General features: G+C 38.6%; 2 protein-coding genes across 7 annotated transcripts; both read right to left on the bottom strand.

Annotated features, from left to right (window-relative positions):
• Window positions 1-26: 26 nt before the first annotated feature.
• Window positions 27-16,816, bottom strand: LOC110377591 (inter-alpha-trypsin inhibitor heavy chain H4). 6 transcript variants are annotated; one of them, XM_021336914.3, is made up of 22 exons: window positions 16,634-16,815; window positions 12,551-12,670; window positions 12,013-12,224; window positions 11,746-11,856; window positions 11,208-11,461; window positions 11,013-11,116; window positions 10,590-10,736; window positions 10,282-10,482; window positions 10,034-10,199; window positions 9,489-9,650; window positions 9,069-9,212; window positions 8,165-8,331; window positions 7,447-7,590; window positions 6,836-7,021; window positions 6,608-6,695; window positions 6,489-6,515; window positions 6,056-6,199; window positions 4,573-4,641; window positions 2,064-2,198; window positions 920-1,104; window positions 631-776; window positions 27-482 (listed from the first exon to the last, which is right to left on the bottom strand). In XM_021336914.3, the coding sequence occupies exons 2-22, from the start codon at window positions 12,659-12,661 to the stop codon at window positions 434-436; spliced, it is 2,952 nt and encodes a 983-aa protein (XP_021192589.3). In that variant the 5' UTR covers window positions 12,662-12,670; window positions 16,634-16,815; the 3' UTR covers window positions 27-433. The 6 variants fall into 6 exon arrangements, with proteins under 6 accessions (XP_021192589.3, XP_021194937.3, XP_021194159.3 ...); XM_021339262.3 differs by lacking the exon at window positions 6,056-6,199 and having other exon boundaries at window positions 16,634-16,816; XM_021338484.3 differs by lacking the exon at window positions 2,064-2,198 and having other exon boundaries at window positions 16,634-16,814.
• A 4,023-nt stretch (window positions 16,817-20,839) lies between these two features.
• Window positions 20,840-22,268, bottom strand: LOC110383741 (probable histone-lysine N-methyltransferase set-23). The gene has a single exon (XM_021344572.3). The coding sequence runs from the start codon at window positions 21,884-21,886 to the stop codon at window positions 21,095-21,097; it is 792 nt and encodes a 263-aa protein (XP_021200247.3). The 5' UTR covers window positions 21,887-22,268; the 3' UTR covers window positions 20,840-21,094.
• Between the last annotated feature and the right edge of the window lie 835 nt (window positions 22,269-23,103).

Raw genomic sequence — 23,103 nt, 5'->3', positions numbered from 1 at the left:
ATCGTGTCAGGAAATAAAACTTCAAATTAAAAATAATCTTATTTTTATTTAAGATTCAATTGTATAAAAAGAGAACTAGTTATAGTAGGTACATCTCACAACAGTAGGTCATGTTTTAATTATAATAAATGGCACTATTGCATTATCTAGCACCATAAGTTTTCGGCATTTTTACTGATTTCTACTTATCATTTTATAATTACACAATACCTATGCTTTTTTCTAACTGTAGGGCACAAGTTTATGTTGCATCGATCGGTTTCATAAAAGTATTTATTTTCGTTTCAACCGTGATAGTTTTATAGCTTTGTACGCCCCGTACATCTTGTTAGATTTTTACAGCAATAATAATTTTAAGTATTAAATTATGTATCTACAAGTAATCACAAAATTTCAGAACAACAATACATATTTTGCCGCGGTATTTCCGTAATCAATGTACTATGTCAACTTTTTTCTGCTGGCAGCACACCCCCGCATATCTGAAAATCAAATATACATTTTGACGTTATTCTATGATACTGGATTTATTAAAAATGATTAAGTTTTCGTCTGTTTGAGATTGTAACATGACTTAAGTTCAGACTAGTATTTCGGGTAGTTATTCGCTATAAGAATCCGAGTGCTCACCCTTGGCTGACGGAGCAGTATGTAGTTTTATACACGTCCACAGTAATGTCCCGCGCGGAGTCACACCGCGACAGGTACACGCACACACCGGCGCCACCGCCTACTGCGCTTGCGCACTCTGCGTCTCCACTTGATTCTTTGGGTATCTGAAAGAATTGAAAGAAGCGGATAAGTACATGTCGGGGGAAGTAATCATGGCAGGTTTACATCAAGTATTTTGTTTATGTCTTTGGGTCTTAGGGAGTCTTTCCTTGTTAATTGTTGTTATTGGTGTGGTGTGGATACTCACAACAGAGTCTTTGACTATTTTCAAAGTGATCGTGGTGTCATTGGTAGGCAGCAGGATGGTGCTCGCACTAGCATCCAGCAAGGACTCTAGCCAAGTGTAGCCGTCCAGGTGCAGGTCGGCTAGACTGGGCCGCAAGATCGGCGGTATCGTCGTCGTCCGTGGAACTACCATTAGCATGTCACCTCCTATAGGAATCAAAGTACCAATATTCACAATTTCATCGACTGCTTCAATCACATTCCGGTTAAAGCGGTTAGCGGAAACATTGTTTAGGGCAATGTGTTCTACCTAGGATCTACTCATAAATCCTTCAGTTTAGACCATAATATTGTAATGTGGTCATAAATTACCTAATAACACTAACAATCAATAAAGAAAACAATAAATGTAGCTGGGATATATTCGTCTCATAGCTAGTCGGGTCAATAAATACTGTGCAATTCCGTCAACTAAGCGTAAAGGGGCTCGATTCTGCTAATTTTACTTAATCGAGATACGATTAAGATCCGACTGAAATACAATGACGACTCAGTTACGATTGAAGCGTATGTGGCTTTCCGCTATTTTTTTTAAATAGAAGTTTTTATCCTTTTCATATTGTCTGCAAATGATTTACGATTGCAATATGATTGTAGAGCAAACTACCGTATAGACCAAATGACAGGCCAATGGCAAACCAATGCATGAAACGTCATTGGAATATGGTTGTTCTTGAATTAGTATCAGAATGTCCGCTAAGGTTAAAACTGCCATTGCGATTCAATTGTTATCCAATCGTCACACTATTACATTTGCAGAATTGAGCCCCCGTGTGTACCTAACTCAAAAATCAAAATCAAAAGTAAATTCAAAGTAGGCTGAAAATCAGCACAGCACAGACAGGGTGATGGCGGAGGGTCAATTCGCTCTCGCATATGTCAGAATTGCCGCATCGTAGATACCGTTTTGGACAGCAAGGCACGGGGAGTTAGCCCTGAATATGCGTTAAGACCCGAGGTTTCAGGCCAAAGAATAATTTGTGCATAGCGTTTCGCACGCCTTGTCGCCAAAAACTTTGGCGTGAACTATACCTGGCACCATAGTCATCTAAAATCATAATGTAATTATATTAAAACGAGACACGACATACATCTGAAAAACTTACTGTTTGGAACACTCATGGTGTTGGCGGTAAACGTATTAGTTCTCCAACCTTGTTGTGATGAGAACGAGAACGCAGGCCTGGAGGATGCGTATAGTAATGGAGTGGTTCTGGAGAAAGCCGAAAAAGTTGCCGGTCCTAACAGATATTTGTAAAACGTGTTAGTTAACATATTAGCCAAGACTCAAGTAAAATCGTAATCAGAAATACAATCATGCTACACAAATTGTCTAATAATGTTTATCGAAATCAAGAGCAAACCAGACGAGGTAAATAGTAGGATTGGCATGTCAAACAAGCATTTGTTTTCTCTCAAACAATGAATATGATCCGCAAGCAAGCTTATGAAATATGTAATAGCTCAGCAGGTTTAAGTTTATTCTTCAACTAGCTGTTGCCCGCGACTTCGTCTGCGTGGGCAATATAGAATTTCCAATTTCGTTTATTTAATCGTTCATTGCTCAACCCCTGTGGGTGATAGCGTGATAATATATAGTCTATGTGTTGAACCGGCCTCCAGGTAATAGTCATGCAAAATTTGATTTAAATCCATGCAGTACTTTTTGAGATTATCCGGGACAAACATACAGACAAACAGATAAACAGACATACAGACAAAAATTCTAAAAACTACATATTTGGGTTCAGAATCGATCATGGATCACCCCCCAAGTATTCTTTTAAAAAAATATTCAATGTACAGTTTTGACTTTCCTATCATTTTATTATATGTATAGATAGTCATGACAAACCCCGGATTATACAAATGGTCAGATAGGGGTAAAAAAGGTTGTGGGCATATATCCGATATGGTTGAAAATTCAAGATACATGAGGGAGTGTATAGAGATGCACATGGAAGCACATAAGGGAGTTTATGATGATGATGATGTCCTCCTAGCCGATTATCGCCTAACCTAACCTAACCAATTGCCCAACACATTTATAGGAGTTTAAGGATTTATAGTATGGATATATTTATTTATTCACCAACTTCATGATCACTTACATCACAAATAGCAATATATATGTATATGCGAGATAACAGGAGGAGTACATAGGAATAGTTGATAATGAATTATGTAAAAGGTATTGAGGAATGTCCGCCACTGGTTATACATGGATACAATTAATTATATAATTGTAATGTATAGTGGGATAAGCGCCGGCTGTGGGCTTTGGCTGTCCCCGTCCTGGGGTTCAATTTTACTTAGCGACATACGATTGATATCCAACTGAGATTCAATCACGACTCAAATACGACTGAAGCATGTGGGCATTCCGCAATTTTTTGTTTTAATAAACGTACATGTGTACATATTTTATGTGATTCAAGATGAATCATATTGTCTGAAATTGATTTACGATTGCAATACGATTGTAGAGCAGACTACCGACAAACCAATGGAATGACACTGGAAAACGATTGGTCTTATATTAGTAGCAGAATTCGTATACGATATATTCCTTTCTGTCCTGGCGATTTTTTTTTTTTGGGTATTGATAAAAAATCGTATCAAGGCCGTTTTAAAGGTCGCGTGCCCAGAGGGAAAACGGTTCAACAGCGGCGGCCCTAGCCATCGCGAGGCTACGTGCGGCAGGTCTATGCGAGGCCCTTTGTCCTACGTGAAAAGTCTGTGTTGCGAGCTAGGAGTTATTTTCTTGTTAATAAAAGGACTTACAAGCGGCGCTACCTTCTAGGTTTGGCTAAAAAAGGATGAAAAAAATAAAAGAAGTGGAAAATAAAGCACCCGCGAGCGAAGTGAGTGCAAAAATTTTTGAGCATTGGGTCACTAAAGCACCTAAAATTGTATAGTATACAACAGTGCAAGGTGAAGTCGCGAGCGCAGCAAGCGCGAAAATTTTTGAGTTTTGGGACATAAAAGTACTCTAATCATGTTAGAATGACCGGTACTGACAAATGAACAGCCGCGAGCGTAGCGAGCGCGAATTTTTTTAGATTCTTTGTTTAAGGAATCTCAAATTAAACTCGGAATTAAGCACAAATAAAAAGAATTCGTGACTGGATCGAGAGCCAGTTGTTTTTGTTACTTTGGTGTTCCAACTTTTTGTTAAATTGAGAACTCAAAAAGTAAACGCAGAATGAATTAGAAATAAAGAAAAAATGCATATTTTTTTTCTTGGACCAGATATACCATTATAATTTTTTTATATTAGTGTGAGTTGTAGCGCGAGGCCCCCCCAAGCGCGAGGCCCTGTGCGAAGGCACAGTGCGCACACCCCTAGGGCCGCCACTGCGGTTCAATATTACAAAAATTTTCATGTGTTATCCGTCCGCCAGGCTGCCGTGTTGATCACCAGGCTGTATAAATTTTATAACTATAACAACAAAATATGATACTGAAATCTGCTTATTAGAGGCACATATACTTATTTATTGACCCGAGAAACTGCAAAACTTGCGACTATGCGCTATGTATTTATAATGAGACGAATATTACTCATTCAGAAGTCACTCGCAAAAATATTCTTTGGGACCTCTGTTGTCTCACCTTCAAACGCATATTCTTCTAATTCCGCTGCATCCTCGACGTCAGCGGCCAGCGAATAACTTTCGGGGCCTATCGCATAACAAATAATAACAATAAAATACTTAATTATCTACATTTGTTAGCAATTTGTTAGACTTTAAAAATAATAAGTACATACATAAATATAGGTCCATAGAAGTTTCTTTAAGAACATCTTATAAACTCGCGATCCATAATTAGGCCAAATTACAGCTTTGGTTATAGACTCACTGAGTTGGCTGTGCAGTTGATTCCACAATCTGGATTTCTTTCTTTCTTGATTTCTGAATTCCTTTTAAATTCTATACAATCGTACACCACCAATGCCAGATGTGATGCTAGTATTTATAATAAAGTTATAGCATTTAATATTATTCGGAATTGGTTAGCTAAAGAACTATAAGGAGTTCGAGCAAAAGTAGTAATCAAGGTATTATTTATCAAAATTAGGCAAGAAGGTACCAATTCATATTTTAACACCTTTTCCCCAGAATTAAATGATAAAATACAGATAGATATACTATAAAATATGTTTCGAAAGGTTAACAATGTAACTATGTAACGCACATCTTTCATTATAGAATTATCTATAAAATAATGAAAGCACCTAGACACCTCACACACGCGAATCGGTAGAATCGTCCGCATTTCAAAGAACTCCAGGGGCTCGATTCTGTTAATTTTACTTAGGCGATATACGATTGACATCCAACTACGATTCAATCACGATTGAAACGTAGTGCATTCCGCTATATTTTCTTTTAAATAAACATTTTTAGCATTTTCTGTGATTCAATAATGAATTATATTGTCTGCAAATGAATTACGATTGCAATATGATTGTAGAGCAGACAGGGTACCCTGCAGACCAAAAGGCAGGCCAATGAAAAACCAATGGAGTGCCATTGGAATACGATTGGTGTTATATTAGTAGCAGAATACCCTCTAAGGTTAAAACTGCAATTGAGATTCAGTTGTTATCCAATTGTCACATTATTAACTTAGCAGAATTGAGCCCCAGAAATGCTAAACGAATTCCAATATTTCCAATGACTTCTAGTCATCAGGTTTGATGCTGTTGACAGTTTTTCGGCTCGAGTAGGAGTATCCAATTCATTGGGGTTTGATAGATGTGCGTTCACCATTTAACGCGGATAATATAACATAAGTATGTTGGTAAATACTGGAGGAAGAATTAGACTTAGTTAGTCACTCCTTTAATTTACTACAGCCAAGAGACCCGAAAGGCCAGGAAGGTGAAATAGGAGTAGATAAGTATGCTTTGTCAATTAAAACGCTTGAAATCTGGATGGTTCCACAGAAGTAGTGCTGCATGCATACCTTTAAATTGCCAACGAACACTGGTCGATCCAGGAGAAAGCTTTCAGATGACACCAGAAGCCATGCAACCATATGGCCATTATTTTAGAGCCAGTGGAAAAGTGATGCACATGCTAGAACTTACTGGCAAAGACAGAGGAAGCCGGCCCAGCCAGGCCGGTGTACACAGCGGCGGGTGCGGCGAACCCGCCCGCGCCCACACTGCCGAACGCACTCGCGCTCACGCCGCCGCCGAACCCGCCGTAACTCGCCATCGGCCGAGCTAGAGCTTCGTACACCAAACATGTTAGTCAAGTGAAAGATCAACAAAGCAGCATTTTAACGTGTCCGTCCCCAGAGTTCAAGTACAGGTAATAATATTATTTTCTCTCAGCCGGTGCACCCGTTTTAAGTGAAAGAGTTTCAGACATGCAAAATACAACTTTAAGAACAAGAATAGAAAAAAGAACAACACTGTATGCACGCAAACAAATAGCAATGGTTCCCTTGTTGTTAGATAAGAGTTACTATTGCCTAGACATAAAGACATAGAGGAAGTTAAGATAGAAGCCACTTACCACCACTGGAAAGGCTGAGAGGTCCAGCTGCAAATATAAAATCGGTGTTTTAGTGGACAGTTTTTTTAAAATAAAAAGTCGATCTGATTCTTTCAATGTAAAACAGAATAATAAACTACCTGCTTTGTCTACGGACTCCGCGTCGACTGCGTTTGTAGCGTTGGGCTTCACTACCACCAGCGATGTCAGAGGTGTTACGAATTCGTACTGGAAAACATCACAAATAACTCATTAATAATAGTAGCACCCAATATGTGGAAAGGATCTAAAAGGACATTATATCTTCTTCTTAAGCACGAGTCAATAAAGATTATCAATAGAGATCATTCCTCGGGTAGGTACCTTACCTTTAATGCAAGTGCTAGAGCCTTTTTCTCCGGGGAGTTTTCTTTGTCGTCATTGTCGCTGTCGTCAGAAGCGTCTCGTTTGTCCAGCAGCTGTTTAATAGTGAGGTAAGACCACAGCCGCTCCAACGGTAAGTAGCCTTGCTTCTTCTTTTCTATTGGCACCTTCGGTACAATCTCGATGCGTCTCTAAAAATGTGTTTAAATTGTGTAAGTTAAGAAATAAGGAGAGCTGTAAGTGAACGTGGTACTGATCGATCGATCATAAAGTCGGTCCGTGGATGGGTGACCATGTCATAACGAGTTCTTCCGGGTTTCGGAAGGCAGGATAAATTGGTGGTTTCCACGGCTGTCATTTGAACATCTTTGGCAGTCTGCATTCTGAAGCCAAGTCTGACAACCAGTCTTACAATAGGGTCACGGGTTGCACGGGTTGAAGAGGTCAGGCAGTCACTCCATGTAAAACACTATGGTATTAACATTCATCCGGTTAAAACGGGAATCTGACATAGCTGCACATAGTACTATAGCGACATAGTTCTTTGGGAAAAGGTTAATGTGTAAACTGCTTCCATTTTTTGAAATCGTCTAAAGAGTATTAGCGTGTGTCTCACCCTGCCGTATCCGTCTTGTACGCCGCAGAAGGCGTGCACAGTCGGCTGCAGCTCAGGCACGTCCAGCACCTGTCCTGCCACCACCAGCTCCGAGCCCGCGTAGTACGTGGGGAACGAGTGCTGCGTCAGCGACTCCGACCGCACCTGACACGTGATATACGTTCTCAAAACAATTGCCATTAACACGCTTATATTTTTACTTTGTAAGGCTGCCAACGTGCCAACGAAGAAGAAAACTAGAACACACTCCAAAAAGTCGATCCGATTATCTGTTAATGTTAGCAGGCAGTTTAATGTTGTGTTTTTTTTTTGTTAACAGTTGGCATATTTAAATTTCAAGATCATAATAATTTAACGTGGCGAGTCTTAAGCTAGACGATTCTCAGTGCAATATCTAGATAAAGTTAATAAGAAGTCAAATGTAATGCTACCAGCCTCTTGGGCACGCTCCCAGTTGACAGCGATGGGGACGAATTTTTTGACGCTTTTTAGTTGTTTGTTTTACTAGGATAGTTTTTGATTTTTATTGTAAATATGTATTGTAAATATCTATGTAAATAAAATTATCAGAAGTCAAATAGGTTCATATCGCCCTCAGTTTGTTACGAATATTCCAAGTTAGAGGCCATCGGGGTGATTTGAGAAAACTCTTAGGGTTTTTTGGGTGATTAAACGTGCAGCTCACTCGATAAGAAGAAGATGAACATGTTGGAGTTACCTGTCCAGAGGGGTATGTGAACTTGAGGTCGGCCAGCAGCGGTGACGAGATCTGTCGGTAGAAGTCGCGTAACTGCAGCGCCGCGTCCGCCGCCTCGTAGATGTGTCGCATGAAGCCGCCGTTACGCAGGGACACCTTGCGCAGGAACTTGCGGTCCGCGTCCTCGCCTGCAATTTACACAATGTCTTTAACACGCTTAACTTTTAACTATGTTATGTAAGAAAATCTTGGAATCTTAATGTGACCCACTTCCCGGTCTTCGATTAGGATGAAATTTTGCACAAACTCTTAGTTCTGATGACAATACATGACTAGCTAAGAAACGTTACAAAAAGCGTGTTTTTTAGTTTTTTTTTTAACTATTTCTGTTTCCCGAACCACAGGTACAGTGTAGCTGTGTAGCTTCCCAACGGTAGGTATGCATGGATTTTTTCGAATCAGGGGCACGATTCTCCTAATTTTACGTAAGCGACATACGATTCACATTCGACTGCGATCCAATCACGACTCGATTACGATTGAAGCGTATGTGGCATTCCGCTATCTTTTCTTTGAAATAAACGTTTTTATCCTTCTGTCATTCAATAATGAATCATTTTGTCTGCAAATGATTTACGATTGCAATATGATTGTAGCGCCAACTACCAAAATCACCAAATTAGCAGACCAATCGCAAACCAATCGAATGTCGTTGGAATACGATTGGACTTATATTAGTAGCAGAATGCCCAATATGGTTAAAACTGCTATTGCGATTCGATTTCTATTAAATTTTGACATTAATAACTTAGGAGAATCGGGCCCCAGGTCTGCGGGTTCGATAAATACCAAATTCAGTGCCAACAAACAATTAATCAAATCTTTCTTGTTAAAAAAAATTTTCGTGTCATTGTGTCGAACTTACCAAAAGCCAGTGAGAAAATGGTAGCCTTGTTTGGTCCGGAGTTCTTCTCCTGCACGCGGGTGATTATGCGTTTAGGATCAGTCTCACCGACAGTCGGGTCGCCGTCAGTTAAGAAGATTATGATTGGCTCCAAAGATTTCGCTTCTGTAAGAAGAAAATGCGTTTTATGTGTGCAATTAAAAGGAGCATGTCGTCTCTGGCATATAGCACATAACATTCGTTTTTTTAATTCAATTGTGTGTATAATAGAACCACATCATAAAAAATACCTACTAAACATACCTACCTTCATTCATCATTTATCCCAATTCTTTGGTCGTTCCCTTCCTCTATATCCATCCACATTCATACTCATTTCGAAACATCAGGCAGGAGTCAGGACTACATAATAAAAATTTGTTTAGTAGTTGGACGGCTTACCTTTCTTAGCGGCAACTTCAGTAGTACTTGTGACAGCAGCCTCTGAGGGGCCTGCTGACGTGGTTGTCTCGGTGGTGCCGGAGACTGTTACCTCAGTCTGCCAGTCTACCCCTTTGTTGATGAGGTCCACCGCCACATCTAATGCTTTTCCGATGTTCGTACCTGCAATGAGATAAATGGACATCAGTGTTTGAGTATTGAGTTAGATATCCACTTTAAATAGTCAGCATTATACAGGACCTACATACAGAGAGGTTAAAAGTTCAAGATACTTTTTCCCCGATGACTCAATGTATTTGCGTACATGCTTTTTAATTGTGCATTATCACATAATGTTATAACAGGTCAAGCCGATAATGTCGACTCATATCGACACATTGTACATGTGTAAGTACTTAATCAAATTTTCTTCAGATAAGAAAGAAGGTCGAAGGTCGAAGGTTATTTTTTTACCTAACGATTTGTCTTAAGTTTCGCTACGTTTTTACCTAAGTATATTATATCAGTTACTACATAGGTGTACGTAATATTGTAAGATTTCTCACCTCCAGACGCTTGAAGCCAGCTGACGATTCGTTTAGCACGGTCGATATTTTCTTTAGTAGCTTGAGATGGCGGCACCAGTGTCGCCTTCTTATCTTGTTCGTCGAAATACGAGTACCAGTAGTGGTGTTTGGGGGGCTCGCCTTCCGCTTCTTTGAGATCATGGACCTGTAAACATACAATGAGTCGGATCTAAGCAGGTCCGGAATTTTGCGGCAATAATTAATAGCTTTGAATAGATTGTACATACCGTTACAGTGGAATCAAACTCAACGATGCTGAAGTAGTCGCCCTCGTTCAGTTCTCCGAGGATGGTCTGCATGGCTTCCCGCAGCTGAATGATCTTGCGGTCCATCATGGAGCCGGACGTGTCGAGCACGAACACCACGAACTTGCTCAGCGGCGGCAGCTCACTTGGCGCGAAGAAATGGACGAAGTAGCCATCGTTTACCTACAAAATAATACAAGTCAATGAGCAAATGGGTCAGATTTTACCAATACAACACTTTTTGAGATTACTCTTTAACTTCACAACCCAAATTAAAATAAATAGTTTACCAATATTTCACCATCCTTAGGCCTGGCTACGTCGTACTGCACCACGAACTGCCCCAGCACGCCCTCCGGGGCTGCTTCCTCGGGCTCCGAGTAAGATGACCACGACGAGTACGAGTGAGTGGCGGCAGCCGACTCCTTTGACTTTTGCTGCAAAAATCATGTATTATAAAATGTCAGTAGCCAGAAAGTCTGACGACCAGTTTTACCAAAGGGTGGATTGTACACAACGGTCATTGGCATGAGAGGAGGTCAGATAGGCGGTCTGCCTTTGAAAACACTGATAGTCAGTTGCATGCGATTAGACTGGAAGCCGAGCCTTATATAGTTAGGAAAAGACTAGGCAGATGGTGGTGATGGTTCCATGAAAGGATCTAGACTTGAGATGGTAGCTTTAGGTGCTCTCTTTTCTATGGCAATGCTTACCGTGTATATCTGAATGAGCCTTTCTTGCTCCTGAAGATCTGGAGTGAAAGTGATGGTCGCTTCGCGGTCGTCGTGAGCTCTCACGATTGTCGCCTTTGAATTCTCTGTAAGTTATATTTTACTTATGAAGTATTCTATTAAACGTGTTTTTTTTTATTATAATTTATTAAAAGAACGGACAGATAGTTCACTTACGAGCATCATCCTTAGTAGCGTCGATTTCGTTTCCAGTTCTAATTTCAGGTACTCTGAGCTCTATAAGCTTTTCAGTCTCCTTGATATGGACGGTGACGGTCAGCTTGGGCACCAGCGCGCCAGGGTGCAAGTTGATGGCATGGTTGTACACGCCGTTACGGCGCACCAGCAACTCTTCATACGTCAAGTTGAAGATAGCATTTGAAGAAGGTTCTACGTTCACGGACACCGTGAAGTGGTTTGAGTCACGAGCTCTGTAGGTCAATAGAAACCCCAATTTTAATTTAATAAATAGTCCACTTTTTTTTAATTAAGTATAAAAATGCACTTGTTCAAATACAGTTCCATTGTTTGTGCTCGATTTCGACAAAAACATGGTAGCTTCTAAATAATGTGAGCATATTATTATTAGAACTAACAGCTGTGTCACATTTACATGTTAGACACATACGCATATCACTTTCAAATTGTAACTTGTAAGGCCGTTTGAGTCACGCGGCCATTTTTGGCAAACTTTTTCGTGGTTATCGGTACTTACTTGGCAGAAATGTGAGCAGCACCAATTCCCTGGCTGACAGCGTTTTGGTAAATCTGCTTCGCCTCTTCTTTTTCTTTTACGTAGGCTTTGTAAGATTTTCCATCGAGCGTCCTGTAAATCAGTCCAGAGGTCTAATGATTATTGGGAATGGGTATGGTCTTGTGCCTGCTTTTTTGTATAGGACATAGGGCCAGTTTGGGAAATCAATGTTAGAAAATTTAATATGCATCAAATATATGAATCTAGTCAAATAATTAAAAAGCTTACATAACAAATCCGCTGATGAAGGCAGTCTCAGGCAGCAGCACCCTGAAGTTGGCCTCCTGCGCGCGCTTGGCGGGGTTGCGCACGCGCGCCAACACCGTCGTGTGCGCATACCGCAGAGATACCTCCGACACTACTTCCATTTCCGTCAGCTTTATCGGCGGACTTGATTCTTCTGTGGTGACCTCCTCTACTGACGGAGTGCTGGTAGCGATCTACACAAAATAGTTTGATTACATTTTTACTTGCCCTAGTCGTAAATTATGGTTGCGGGCATGCCTCTCTGGGCATATAATTGTTGTGGGTACTTCCTTTCGCATTACCCTTTGTATTCCTTTATGCAGTAATCCTATTTACTTTCTTAAGTTCTCCCACTATATGTTCATAGATGTACTTCTTAATATACCTTCATACTTGCATCCCCTATGTATTCCCCCTCTGTACACATGCGAATTTTCAGTCATATCTGAGGGATATGCCCGTGAATGACAATCCTTAGCCTGTGTGATATACAATCCAAGCGTATTAAAGGTAAACTTACGGTATCATCAGACTTGGCGACGACCATAGTGTCCTGAGTTGGCACCGCAGCAGAGTGCGCCAGCGCCGCTATAGCGCACACGCACCCAAACACCGCTAGATAGCGGTTCATGATGATTTCCTGCAGAATTATTAGTATTAGTTGAAAATAATACATTTTGATAGAGGCGTAAAATAAGTTGGTCATTATAGTGGAGGAGACAAGGTGAGGGTGACAATTAGCCGACGATGTTCAAAACAAGCACGTAATGTCTTGGACTAGTGCGGAAAATGGCACATAAAGTACAGACCTGTACCTAGACAATGTGGTAATCGTCTGTTTTTTAATAAAAATATTTTCAATACACTTCCTTGAATACCGTTCTATACAATTAAAAATCTTGTTACACACGTGCCCAAATAAAAAGTTTCTATAAGGATACCAGAAAATTCCCCTATCCCACTAGGCACTGTTGGAGTTCCCAAGGTTTGTTGTCAGCCCCTTATAGTTTAGAGCAATATAAGTATGTATGTGCTTAATATGGGAAATACAACCATTTGAAAACCCCTTACAAGTCTTGTGATAACCTCTGAACTTGAGCTAATCAGGAAAAACCCGAATGGAAAATCGAAATAATAGTTAGTTCTTCGTTATTTAAAACTCCTACAAGCGAATGCATAACCTATTGATTTTATTCCACTTACAAAAAATATAAAACTCTTCTCTAGATGGAACGGCTGAACTGATTTTGAAGGCTTGTACACAGGTCTTGTGATACCTGCCTGGTACCTAACGGGCTGGTCGTTTCTTCGATACGGGAGCGTACTAGCTACTAGGTAAGTATGTCTATTAATTACCAAAAAAATTACGAGTATATCAGTAGACAAGCCTATCTAATAATGTGTTTATGTTTAATTCCAGCAAGTAACTTATTTTTATTTATCTGCGAGCGCAAAGTAAACAACACTTCTAAGAAAAACAATCAGAGTAAAACCGATTACAGTTATTGTCATTCAAATTCCCTGTTGATAAAACCCAGCCGCATGTGAAGGTCGAACAAATATGGAACTCTTACAAAAATATGTAAACAATGTTACTCATTATCATTGTTACAGCAGATGTTACTAATAAAGAACAAATACCTAATCAATAAAAAGTAAAGCAATACAAACGATGATGCTTCCTCTTCCTCTTCGGGTTTTCCCATAGCAAAATAAATAATTTCAAATCGTGCGCATTAATATTTACGGTTTAAGTTTAACAAGATGTAAACAGGTTCTAAGAATTGAACTGAATAGTTTTCCTGCTATCATAAAAACTTAAGTCTGAAACGATACTTATTAGAAGATAACTTGAGTATTGTGTAAGCTTTATTTTTTATTTGAATATTTTTTTGCTGACTTACGTCAATCTCTGAATTTAAACGGCGGTTTTACGAGATGGTGGACGGCACAAGAGAAAAACGAGAAAGCAATAGTTTGACAAACAGTGGAAGACCGGAGACAAGTGGTTTTAAATAAGAACCTATTGGCCTATTTTATTGCTTGGTCGAAATAGAAGTGCGGTTAGCGGCGATTTGATAAAAATAAGGCATCCATATAGTATTTATTATTGTTATACCTATTTGGGTAAAATTATGCCAATATGTGTGTTGTTTGAGCAGTTTTAATAGAACCAAGCCGAACAGTCAGTCTATTTAAAATGCATAGTCAAGTCACATAATACTATGGCTGACCATAACGGGACTTGCCTACACCGGTTTATAACTCTATGTAAAGAAAGAAATAAATAATAATACGATTAACGACCAAACCAATTCAATGTTGAAACCGATGAAGTATACGAGATACAGATAAGTAACGGTCTATGAAAATTCTGTGCCCGGTCTCCCACTGACTGGTTTAGTTAGCTGGAATTGAAGCAACTGCCTTGCGTGTGGTTACAAAACAACACTTGCAATACAAAAATCGCTAAACGCCTCTGTTCATAAATAACTTGCGAGGTGCTCAACCAAACAGGTTCTAGGCGATCCAACAGGCATAAATAGTGTATGTGCCGAGTTCCTTTGTACGTAATCTCAACTAATAGAACACAATACGTTGATACGTCAGCACGGTTTGTGCTTCGTTATTCTCCAATACGTTTACTTATAAAAATAAAACTAAGTAAAGATATTTCTCTCGAACAGATTTGAAATGAAAAATACTTCTGGAAAAAGGTAGGTTCGAGTATGAATCGTGCAAATACAGCTCTCACTTGTAGCTACATATTTACATAAACCGCAGGTCATACAAGTTACCTACAAATTCAACGGACGATTTAAATGATTACATCACTTGAAAAAAAGCAGACAGCCCGACCTTGCAACCATCTCATCAAGTTATTATCACCGTTTAAATATATTATCACAGAGAATGTAAGTATATTTAAATTAAGTTATAGATTACATTACAAATTAACTTAACTCAATGCTTTTAACACGAATTAAGAAATAATTATTGCATCTTTCAGTTAGAATCTACAAAAATATTGCGTCTTGAAATTTGAATTTTGAGTTTCCAAGGTACAAAACGAAGGTATTAATTAAGTGATCATCGGCATCAATGCAAATGGTAGTATATAATGGCTTTGTTGTGTTTACACCGGCACATCGTATAATGTTATCTAACGTTTTAGCAAAACGTCCGTTGTTAAAGCACAACAACTTGTATACAATAGTCCCACTATGGTTGATACTACAATCAATTTTGCTAGCAAAGGAATCTTCCCCTAATACAATAATAATGGCTCCATCAACTGTTAGTACTGTTACCATATTCATAGCTAGAAAGTCTTGATCCCGAATTTAGCAACTTCACCTTATCATTCTTAATTGGCAATCATACTCGCAAAAATACCATGAGGCTGATTTCAAGTCACGCATCATACAGTACCACCCTATTTGTGGTTACCCTGGGCAATACTTATCAGAGAATGGTGCGGCAGTCGAGACTAAGATAAAAAAACTCAATCATTAACTACCCGAGGTAGATAGGTACTTAAGGTGTTATCCGAAAACTATTAATTCAGGAACAAAGGGAACACTTTTCCCAAACCCACCGTATAATTCAAATATCGGTAATAATTCCAAATAATTACAGAAAAAAAAAAACAATAATTTTAGACATCAACAATTCTTCATCTATTTACTAAGTAAGTCATCTATACCGCACTGAAACTGCATTAGTATCGATTTCAAAAATTTAATTTTTACCTACATAAAGCTTTATCTTGCCAATCTGTAAACCCCAAGACAATGTTTACATCGCGCTGGGAAGTTTTTGAAACGAAATAAAATGAACCCCGTAAACATAGGGCATTGGGATAGCTAGAATACCCATGTAAAAGAAAATACTACAAAGTGGTTACTTATCATAATGACAATGTTTGACATACACTGGTTTCATCAAAAACGGGTTTCAAACTATGAATAAGTAGTATAGGTAATAGGCACATGTACGAGTATTTACAAAGTAAGTACCAACATCGAGACTATAGGGACACCGACATAGGGGCCCAAGGACAACGCGGTAAGGATAACAGGAGAAACCGTGGTTTATCCTGTGTTTAGTCTAGTTCAAAGAAAATAGTTTATATCTTCGCTCGGAGTTGGCAATTAGGCAATGGCAGACCTCCCTGCTCAAGCTAAGAAAAAACAACAACAGTCGAAGATGCACCCGTCGCCGGTATTCAATTAGGACGACTGATTTAAGAAATCATTTTTGACTAGGTACATTTGTTTCACACATGAATGGCATGTAAAAGTAGCGCAGATTGAAATCAATTATTTACAGGTGTTTTAATAATAAGAATGGATCCACCGTTCACTCTCCACAAATATCAATCTAATAACTGGGTCTGAAACACAGCCGGAAAATAGTTTTTTAGAAGAGTCCATGTCTGGAACCGGTCTTTATTTGATGGACAGTTATAAAACAGTTAGTTATTGGTGGAATCAATCGCGTATCCACCCAAATACACAAACAACACCAAAACAATGAATATTTTCAAGTACCGGCAGCTAGTTAGCCGATACGTTGTTATATAAAGGCAGAATATACTTACTCGTTTGTTTACGCTCAACGAGATGATTGCACCAATTGTCCCTCAAGCTCTGGCACGTTCCACGTCCACCCTCAGCAATGTAGAGCGTCACTATCGCGCGCCGTCGGGGAGCGTGCGTGCTCGTCGTTGTCCGCCGCGGAACTCGTTAGGACTCCGCTCGCGGACGGCTTAAGTACACATATGTGCACATATCTGTGTTGACCGCCGCCTCGCGGGCTTCCCGCAAAATGTTCGTGGATCTTCGGGTCAAACGGACAACTATTCTCAAACTATTTCGCTAAACATCAATCGCGGTAGCGGATAAGTACCTATCGTGTAATCTTATTCTTAGAATTAACTAGTTAATAACAATATCAAACGGAAAATACGAATTGTTGTTTATGAAACTTACAAAATTCCGGTAGCGATACATAATAAAATATATAGATAGATTATAACTGCAATGGAAAATATAGAGTTGGATCATTTATCACTACGCCTTACCTTGACTGGGAATTGACCACCGCATCACTTCCTGCGAACTGTGGATGTCATTTTATAAGCGATTAAGGCAATCTTACGAAGAGCATTAGCAGCAGTAGCTAAAGTAACTTCTTTACAATATATCAAACAAAACCGCGAAATATCTTCATGGGAGACGCGGGAAGTAATGCGTCCTTAGCTGTTACCATGGTAGCAGTGGTTGATGAAATTCTATGTCGGAGATGGTCCCGTTGGGTCTAATTTGAAAAACCTGCTACACAAACTGGTATTTTTAGGTCAGCAAACCATACGATAACAAAAATTTATTCTTTAGGTAGGTACTAAGTTCTTTCACAACATCGCAATCACAAATTACCTCTTCCTACATTTACCTAAAGCACTTATTTCATTCCAACATCTCCAGAAGGAAACAACTATCAGTTAAATTTTTTTTAATAGTTAAACGTGGAAATCTAAGCCTAACGCTGAAGTGAAATAAAGCGGTCGGTTAGCTCCACGGTAAGCTATACTTATTAGTTTGCGTTAAGGGTGCTAACACCATCGATAAAGTACATCATATTTTTCCTTCTGCCCTTATTCTCATTTTATTTGGGGTATGTTTTCTTCTTATGTGTATCTCACAAGCAATCTTTCATTCAATCATCCATTATTTCTTTGGTCGCCTCCTTCCGTTATATCCATCCTCATTAATGCTCTTCACCTTCCTTAGGTACTACCTACATGATGCACATTCCTGCGCATCACTTGCCCATACCATGACGGCCTCTTTCCACATAGTTTTTTGGTTACCGGTGCCACTTTAAAACTTCCCTTTATATAGGTAGATAGGTACTCAATACTCATGCTCACTATCCATTCGCGCGCAACACTACAAATTCCTCGTAACATTCTCATCTCTGTCACCTGCAATTGTCTTTCCTTTATCCGTTTTGTGTGACTCTGATTCAAACAGGACAGCAGGTTTGATTATGCTCTATTTATTAGATCTTCTTTTAATGAGTTTCTCCAAGTTTCAGAAGGCACGTTAATTGAGTCCTGGTTGTCATTTGAACATCTTCGGCAGTAGTTATTTATTTATCGATCTTATTTATAACCAAGTGATAATCAAAAAATTGAAGCATGGTACCCATGTATGCATCATGGTACCTACAAAACTACACCAAGCAATATAATTACCAAGGAATATATGAAACTACTTGCTCAAGATATTGCTCTAACAATTTTGGATAAACCTAATACAGTGTCTAACTTGTCTAAGTACTTTCCCTCTTACCAGAATAAGTAAGTTAAAACAAAAAAGCGAGTGTAACTAATTTTACTACACCATAGAAACTGTGAAATACAATATTCATAATAGAAAAATACGAATAGGAAAACCATGAAAATGGGAATTCCACCCATAGGTGCGAACGAGAATGAATGTAAGAAAGAACGCGGAATGAAAATACCAGAGGTATGCATCGTGATAACTGCGTAGGCGCCAATATCGTTGGCGGGGTTAGAAGTTAGAAAATATAACAAATCGATAAATAAAAATTGAAAAACAAATTTATTTTTGGTTTTCTGAGAAGGCAGATATCCGTGGAAGGCAGTGCTTGGCTGTGACTGATACGCGGGATGGATTATGTTTTTGTAATTACGAACAGGATTTCGTTTTTTGCTTGCCATTTGGTTTTCCTTATGAATGGCGTTGTTTATTTAAAGCTGTTTGATTGAATAGCCGTTTTAATCAGTTTGCGTAGACGTTTGACGTAGGCACTTTTGTGCCTAAAACAAGACTTTTTGGTAAATAGCTCCATAATGACTGGATGATGTTTGGTGAGTGTGCGACGTCCAATCCGGGGCAGATCCAAAAAGGGCAGATCCTTCGCAAACCACTTTTTTGGAGTTGAATGTCCTCTAGAAAAATATTTAATTGTTCCCAAAATCCTCTTCTGTCAGAAAAAGGCGAGCAACGACCTTACAACTCCTTTGGTGTTGCGTTCACTCACCCACCACGCTTGCTGAATGAGGGTGGGTGATGTCACTTTATAGTCCGGCTTTCCTCGAGATGTTTTCCTTCACCTTTAATCAGTCATTGGTCTCCAAGATATAATTATGTATAGGTACGTAAATAGTACGGTCAGCATCAAAAGTAGCAAAACAAATCAAAATTTTCAAAGTGGCTAACGTTTAGGGTCATTTCTTAAAAACACAAACGTCAGAATTTACTTCAAAGAAGTAGTTGAATACTCTGTTAAGTTATCGACGACAAGATGTTTAGCAGTTTCGAATCGTTCAGCTGCTATTGAAACTGACAGTAATAACTTAGAAAAGTTGCCTTGATATGATGCCAGACAGTAGCGTTTTAAGGCGCGTACGCACGTACGAACACGAACATAGCGAACACAAACACCAGACCCAAACATTTGGTTCGTACGTATGGACGGCATATTCGAACACGAACGCCGAACGAGTTCGAGTCGAGTTCGCGAACAACAGTCGTGAACTCTATCTTAGTAGCCATGACGGCGCCGTTGGAAGTGGTCGATTGTGAAGTTATTAAAGCGCTTCGAACACCGTCCATACAGAACACACTACAAGGATCGCCGCGAACATGTTTGACGAACAGAGTGTTCGATGTTCGATAGTGGTACGCACGTGCGAACCAAGTTGTTGCATATCATGTAACGCAACAAATTTGTTCGTACGTGCGTACGCGGCTTTAGGGTAGGGCGCGGAACTTAACAAGATACTTTTCTACTAAGTTTTTAATTTAGCCGTAGGTAGGTAGGTTATCGATTTTGATTTCATGTCTTCATCACGAATAAGTTGTCTCAATAACCCTGAATGTCTGTTACATTTGTGGGTGGAAAAATGAGCACTCTTTACAAAATCTGTTATAGGTTTCCTGAACTTTTTTATTGTGTATTCCCCATAACGTCTTCGTGATGAAGACATATCAAAGTCGATTTATTTAGATAATAAAAGAGGAAAGAAAGGTACTAACAAGGAAGACTTGACACTGTGTTCTCGAAAGTACTAATTAAAGCAAATTAAAAAAACAGGGTAGACACAAAACTAGACGTAGGAAAAAAAGGTAAAAAATATTTATAGTGTTGCCAATGTATACCCAATACAAAACTGCTAAGGAGATCGCGGCATTTTTTTTTAATTTGTTGACCTGTATTATTAGGTATGGGCTATACCTACTCGGGAAACTACGGAACCCTATACTGAGCGTGGCCCGACACGCTTTTGGTCGGTTTTTTTTCTTATAGGTTTAAATTGCACTTAGAGAAAAATAGAAATTTCACCCAGGGCGCTGGTAGAGTTAAAACCGGCACTGATGCCTGACCTGAAGTCGAGCCCATACTTGAGATTGAGACTGGTGCTTTCGGTCACCCGCCTCGAAGAATCATAACCCATCTTGGCAGTCGGGTAAAACGAACGAGTACTTTTCCTTACACGGGAATCGAACCACAGGTCTTTGTTCAGGTATGTTATAAAAAGCTTGCTTTGTTGTGCTGATTTGAGGACATGCTACCTTTTTTTTTTAACGACGTCAAAAATCATCAAATGACCCCTTCCGCGGTGGATTAGCAGCGGAGAAGGAGTGTCAGACTCTTACTGACTAAAAACCGTCGTGTTCCGTCATAGGCCTTTTATGTACCAGGGCCGCGGTATCGCTTTCGAACAACCCGCAGCAAGGACATGCTACCTGAGAAAAAATACTGAAAATAATACTGTGACTGTTATTTATTCTTATATGTACAAAGATTTATAAAAGATACTTAATTTATATTTCATACATCAGTAGGCTTATATTTTAACAAAAAAAAAAGATATTTAGTAAATTACTTGCTTTTTTATTGTTTTGGTTTATAAATAATTACCTATATTTTTGTTACATTTTTATCAGCTTCTGTATAGTTACATAAGGTTTTTTTTATAAATAATTCCTTTTCTGTTTCCAGTCCTCCTTTTCTTCATACACACTTAATAAATGTGAAAAGGCATAAAACCACAACAATTCTTACTTCTACACAAACAAGGAATGCGATCACTCATTACTGCAGGATTATTATCATCATTCAAGCCATAGTGGAATGTTATTTCTTCATTTGGTGAAATATCTGCAAAGGCAAATATTGATAGCTTCGGAATAGGACTACCACACCTAACCGGGACAATGTGACAGTTGGGCTCACAACTGTGATTGATATATCTTCCAATATTACCAAATGTACTTGGATCAATAATAGTCACTATAGGATGATGCCCAGAGAGCTCTCTAAGATAAAATATGTAATTCATTTTGCCTTGCAACTTATTGTTATGGTGTCTTACAGATGCCTGGCTTGGAGTAATTACTTCTCCTGCATATTCACATATGAATGTTCCAGAGGGAATAAAAGATGTTGCAAAAAGACCAAATCCTTTCTCACATCTCCTGATATCAAGGCCTTCAAAAGGTCCTTTTTGTACAACCCTGTTACCACAATCTGTTGAACAAGAACAGCTGTCACTGCACTCAAAGATTGGATATGATTTAACTTTGTTCTTCAACTGACCATCAGTCTCACAAATAAGATAGTTGTCACCACAGGATCTCTGAAGACACAAGCAAGTTGCTTGGACACAGATCTCCTTACAATGGCAATGCTCCTCATACACTGAGTTAAATTCATTATCCAATAGCTTGTAATCAGCACTCTGGTCACATGGACCTATAATATTTTCAGAAACATAGAATACATTGTTATCAACATGTACATAATTATCGTTCATGTTGATGATTCTATGTCTAATGTTCAAACTACTATAACGCCAGTCAACTTGATATCATTTACCATCATTAATTTGACATCTCTCACTTTTTACATAGGACTACTTATACTGATTAATAATTAACAGTGTTAACTGAATTTATGAGTAAATCTTATCATAACTTTCACAGATGATCAAGTTGACAATAAAAACAAACCAATTCATTCGGCTAGAAAACTTTTCATTTCGGACTTGATTTTAAACCTTTGATTGAGATTTCTAATAAATAGGTACCTAACAAAATACAGGTAGGTACGGTTGAATAAGACTTTTGTTTTTTTTTAAAGTAAAATCTCAATATAATTTCAATCATCGAAGGAGTGAGAACGAGGAACTGTCGCTATCCACCATCTTGAAAAGTTGGAATTTCATTCATGACATCCTTCTGTTTTGTCTTTGGTTTGGTGTAACCATAAGAAAAAACGAGAATAAAATAATTCACTCCGAACTCAAATTATGTTTATTATGAGCACAGAGATTGTGTATATTGAAATTTCATATGTAAACGGCCATATAGAAAGAAAAGCAACTGTGTAGCAGACTTAGTTTCATATCAAACATTGAAATTTCTCTTGTAAAATAGTTTAAAAAATCTTATGTTACACTTTAACAGAAGAAGAGGCGCGCAATCGAGTGAGCCTTTCAAAAGGTATGGCTAAATAGAATTTGTAAATTGTAAAAAGTTGCAACTCAGAGTTCTAAACGAACTGAATACAGTTTGGTCACCGGTTTCTACTCCACTCGATGGCAAATATTTAGAATAATAAAAAAACTAGTCTCAAACTTAGAAGTTGTTCATTTATTTAACAAGATTAGGTACAGTTTATATTTGTTCAGAAAAACAAAGACCTCAATATTATACTTTTACCTTGTTTGTCATGAAAAGTTCCTAACATAGTCGATCGTAGCGCTATCTACATTCGCTTTTGAATGTTTCTCCGTTATAATTAACTGTCCTTAAGTGCTTAGAGGTATCACATCCACTGTACCTAAGACTTATTATTTATCACTTGCCTATACGCTATTATTTACATTTTCGTGGAGCAATTTTAATATCAAAAAGAAAAATAGTATTGCCAGTTAATAGTAGATGGAGTATAGACTATACTCCGTTTATATTTTTATTTTATCTGTGCAGTTTTCTAAGGAAACACGAAGAGGCATATATTTCTATCTCT

The sequence above is a fragment of the Helicoverpa armigera genome, chromosome 5 (genome assembly GCF_030705265.1).
Source record: "Helicoverpa armigera isolate CAAS_96S chromosome 5, ASM3070526v1, whole genome shotgun sequence".
Lineage (NCBI taxonomy): Eukaryota > Metazoa > Arthropoda > Insecta > Lepidoptera > Noctuidae > Helicoverpa > Helicoverpa armigera.
Note: the sequence above shows the minus strand (reverse complement) of the source record. Positions and strands in the feature narration are given on the sequence as shown.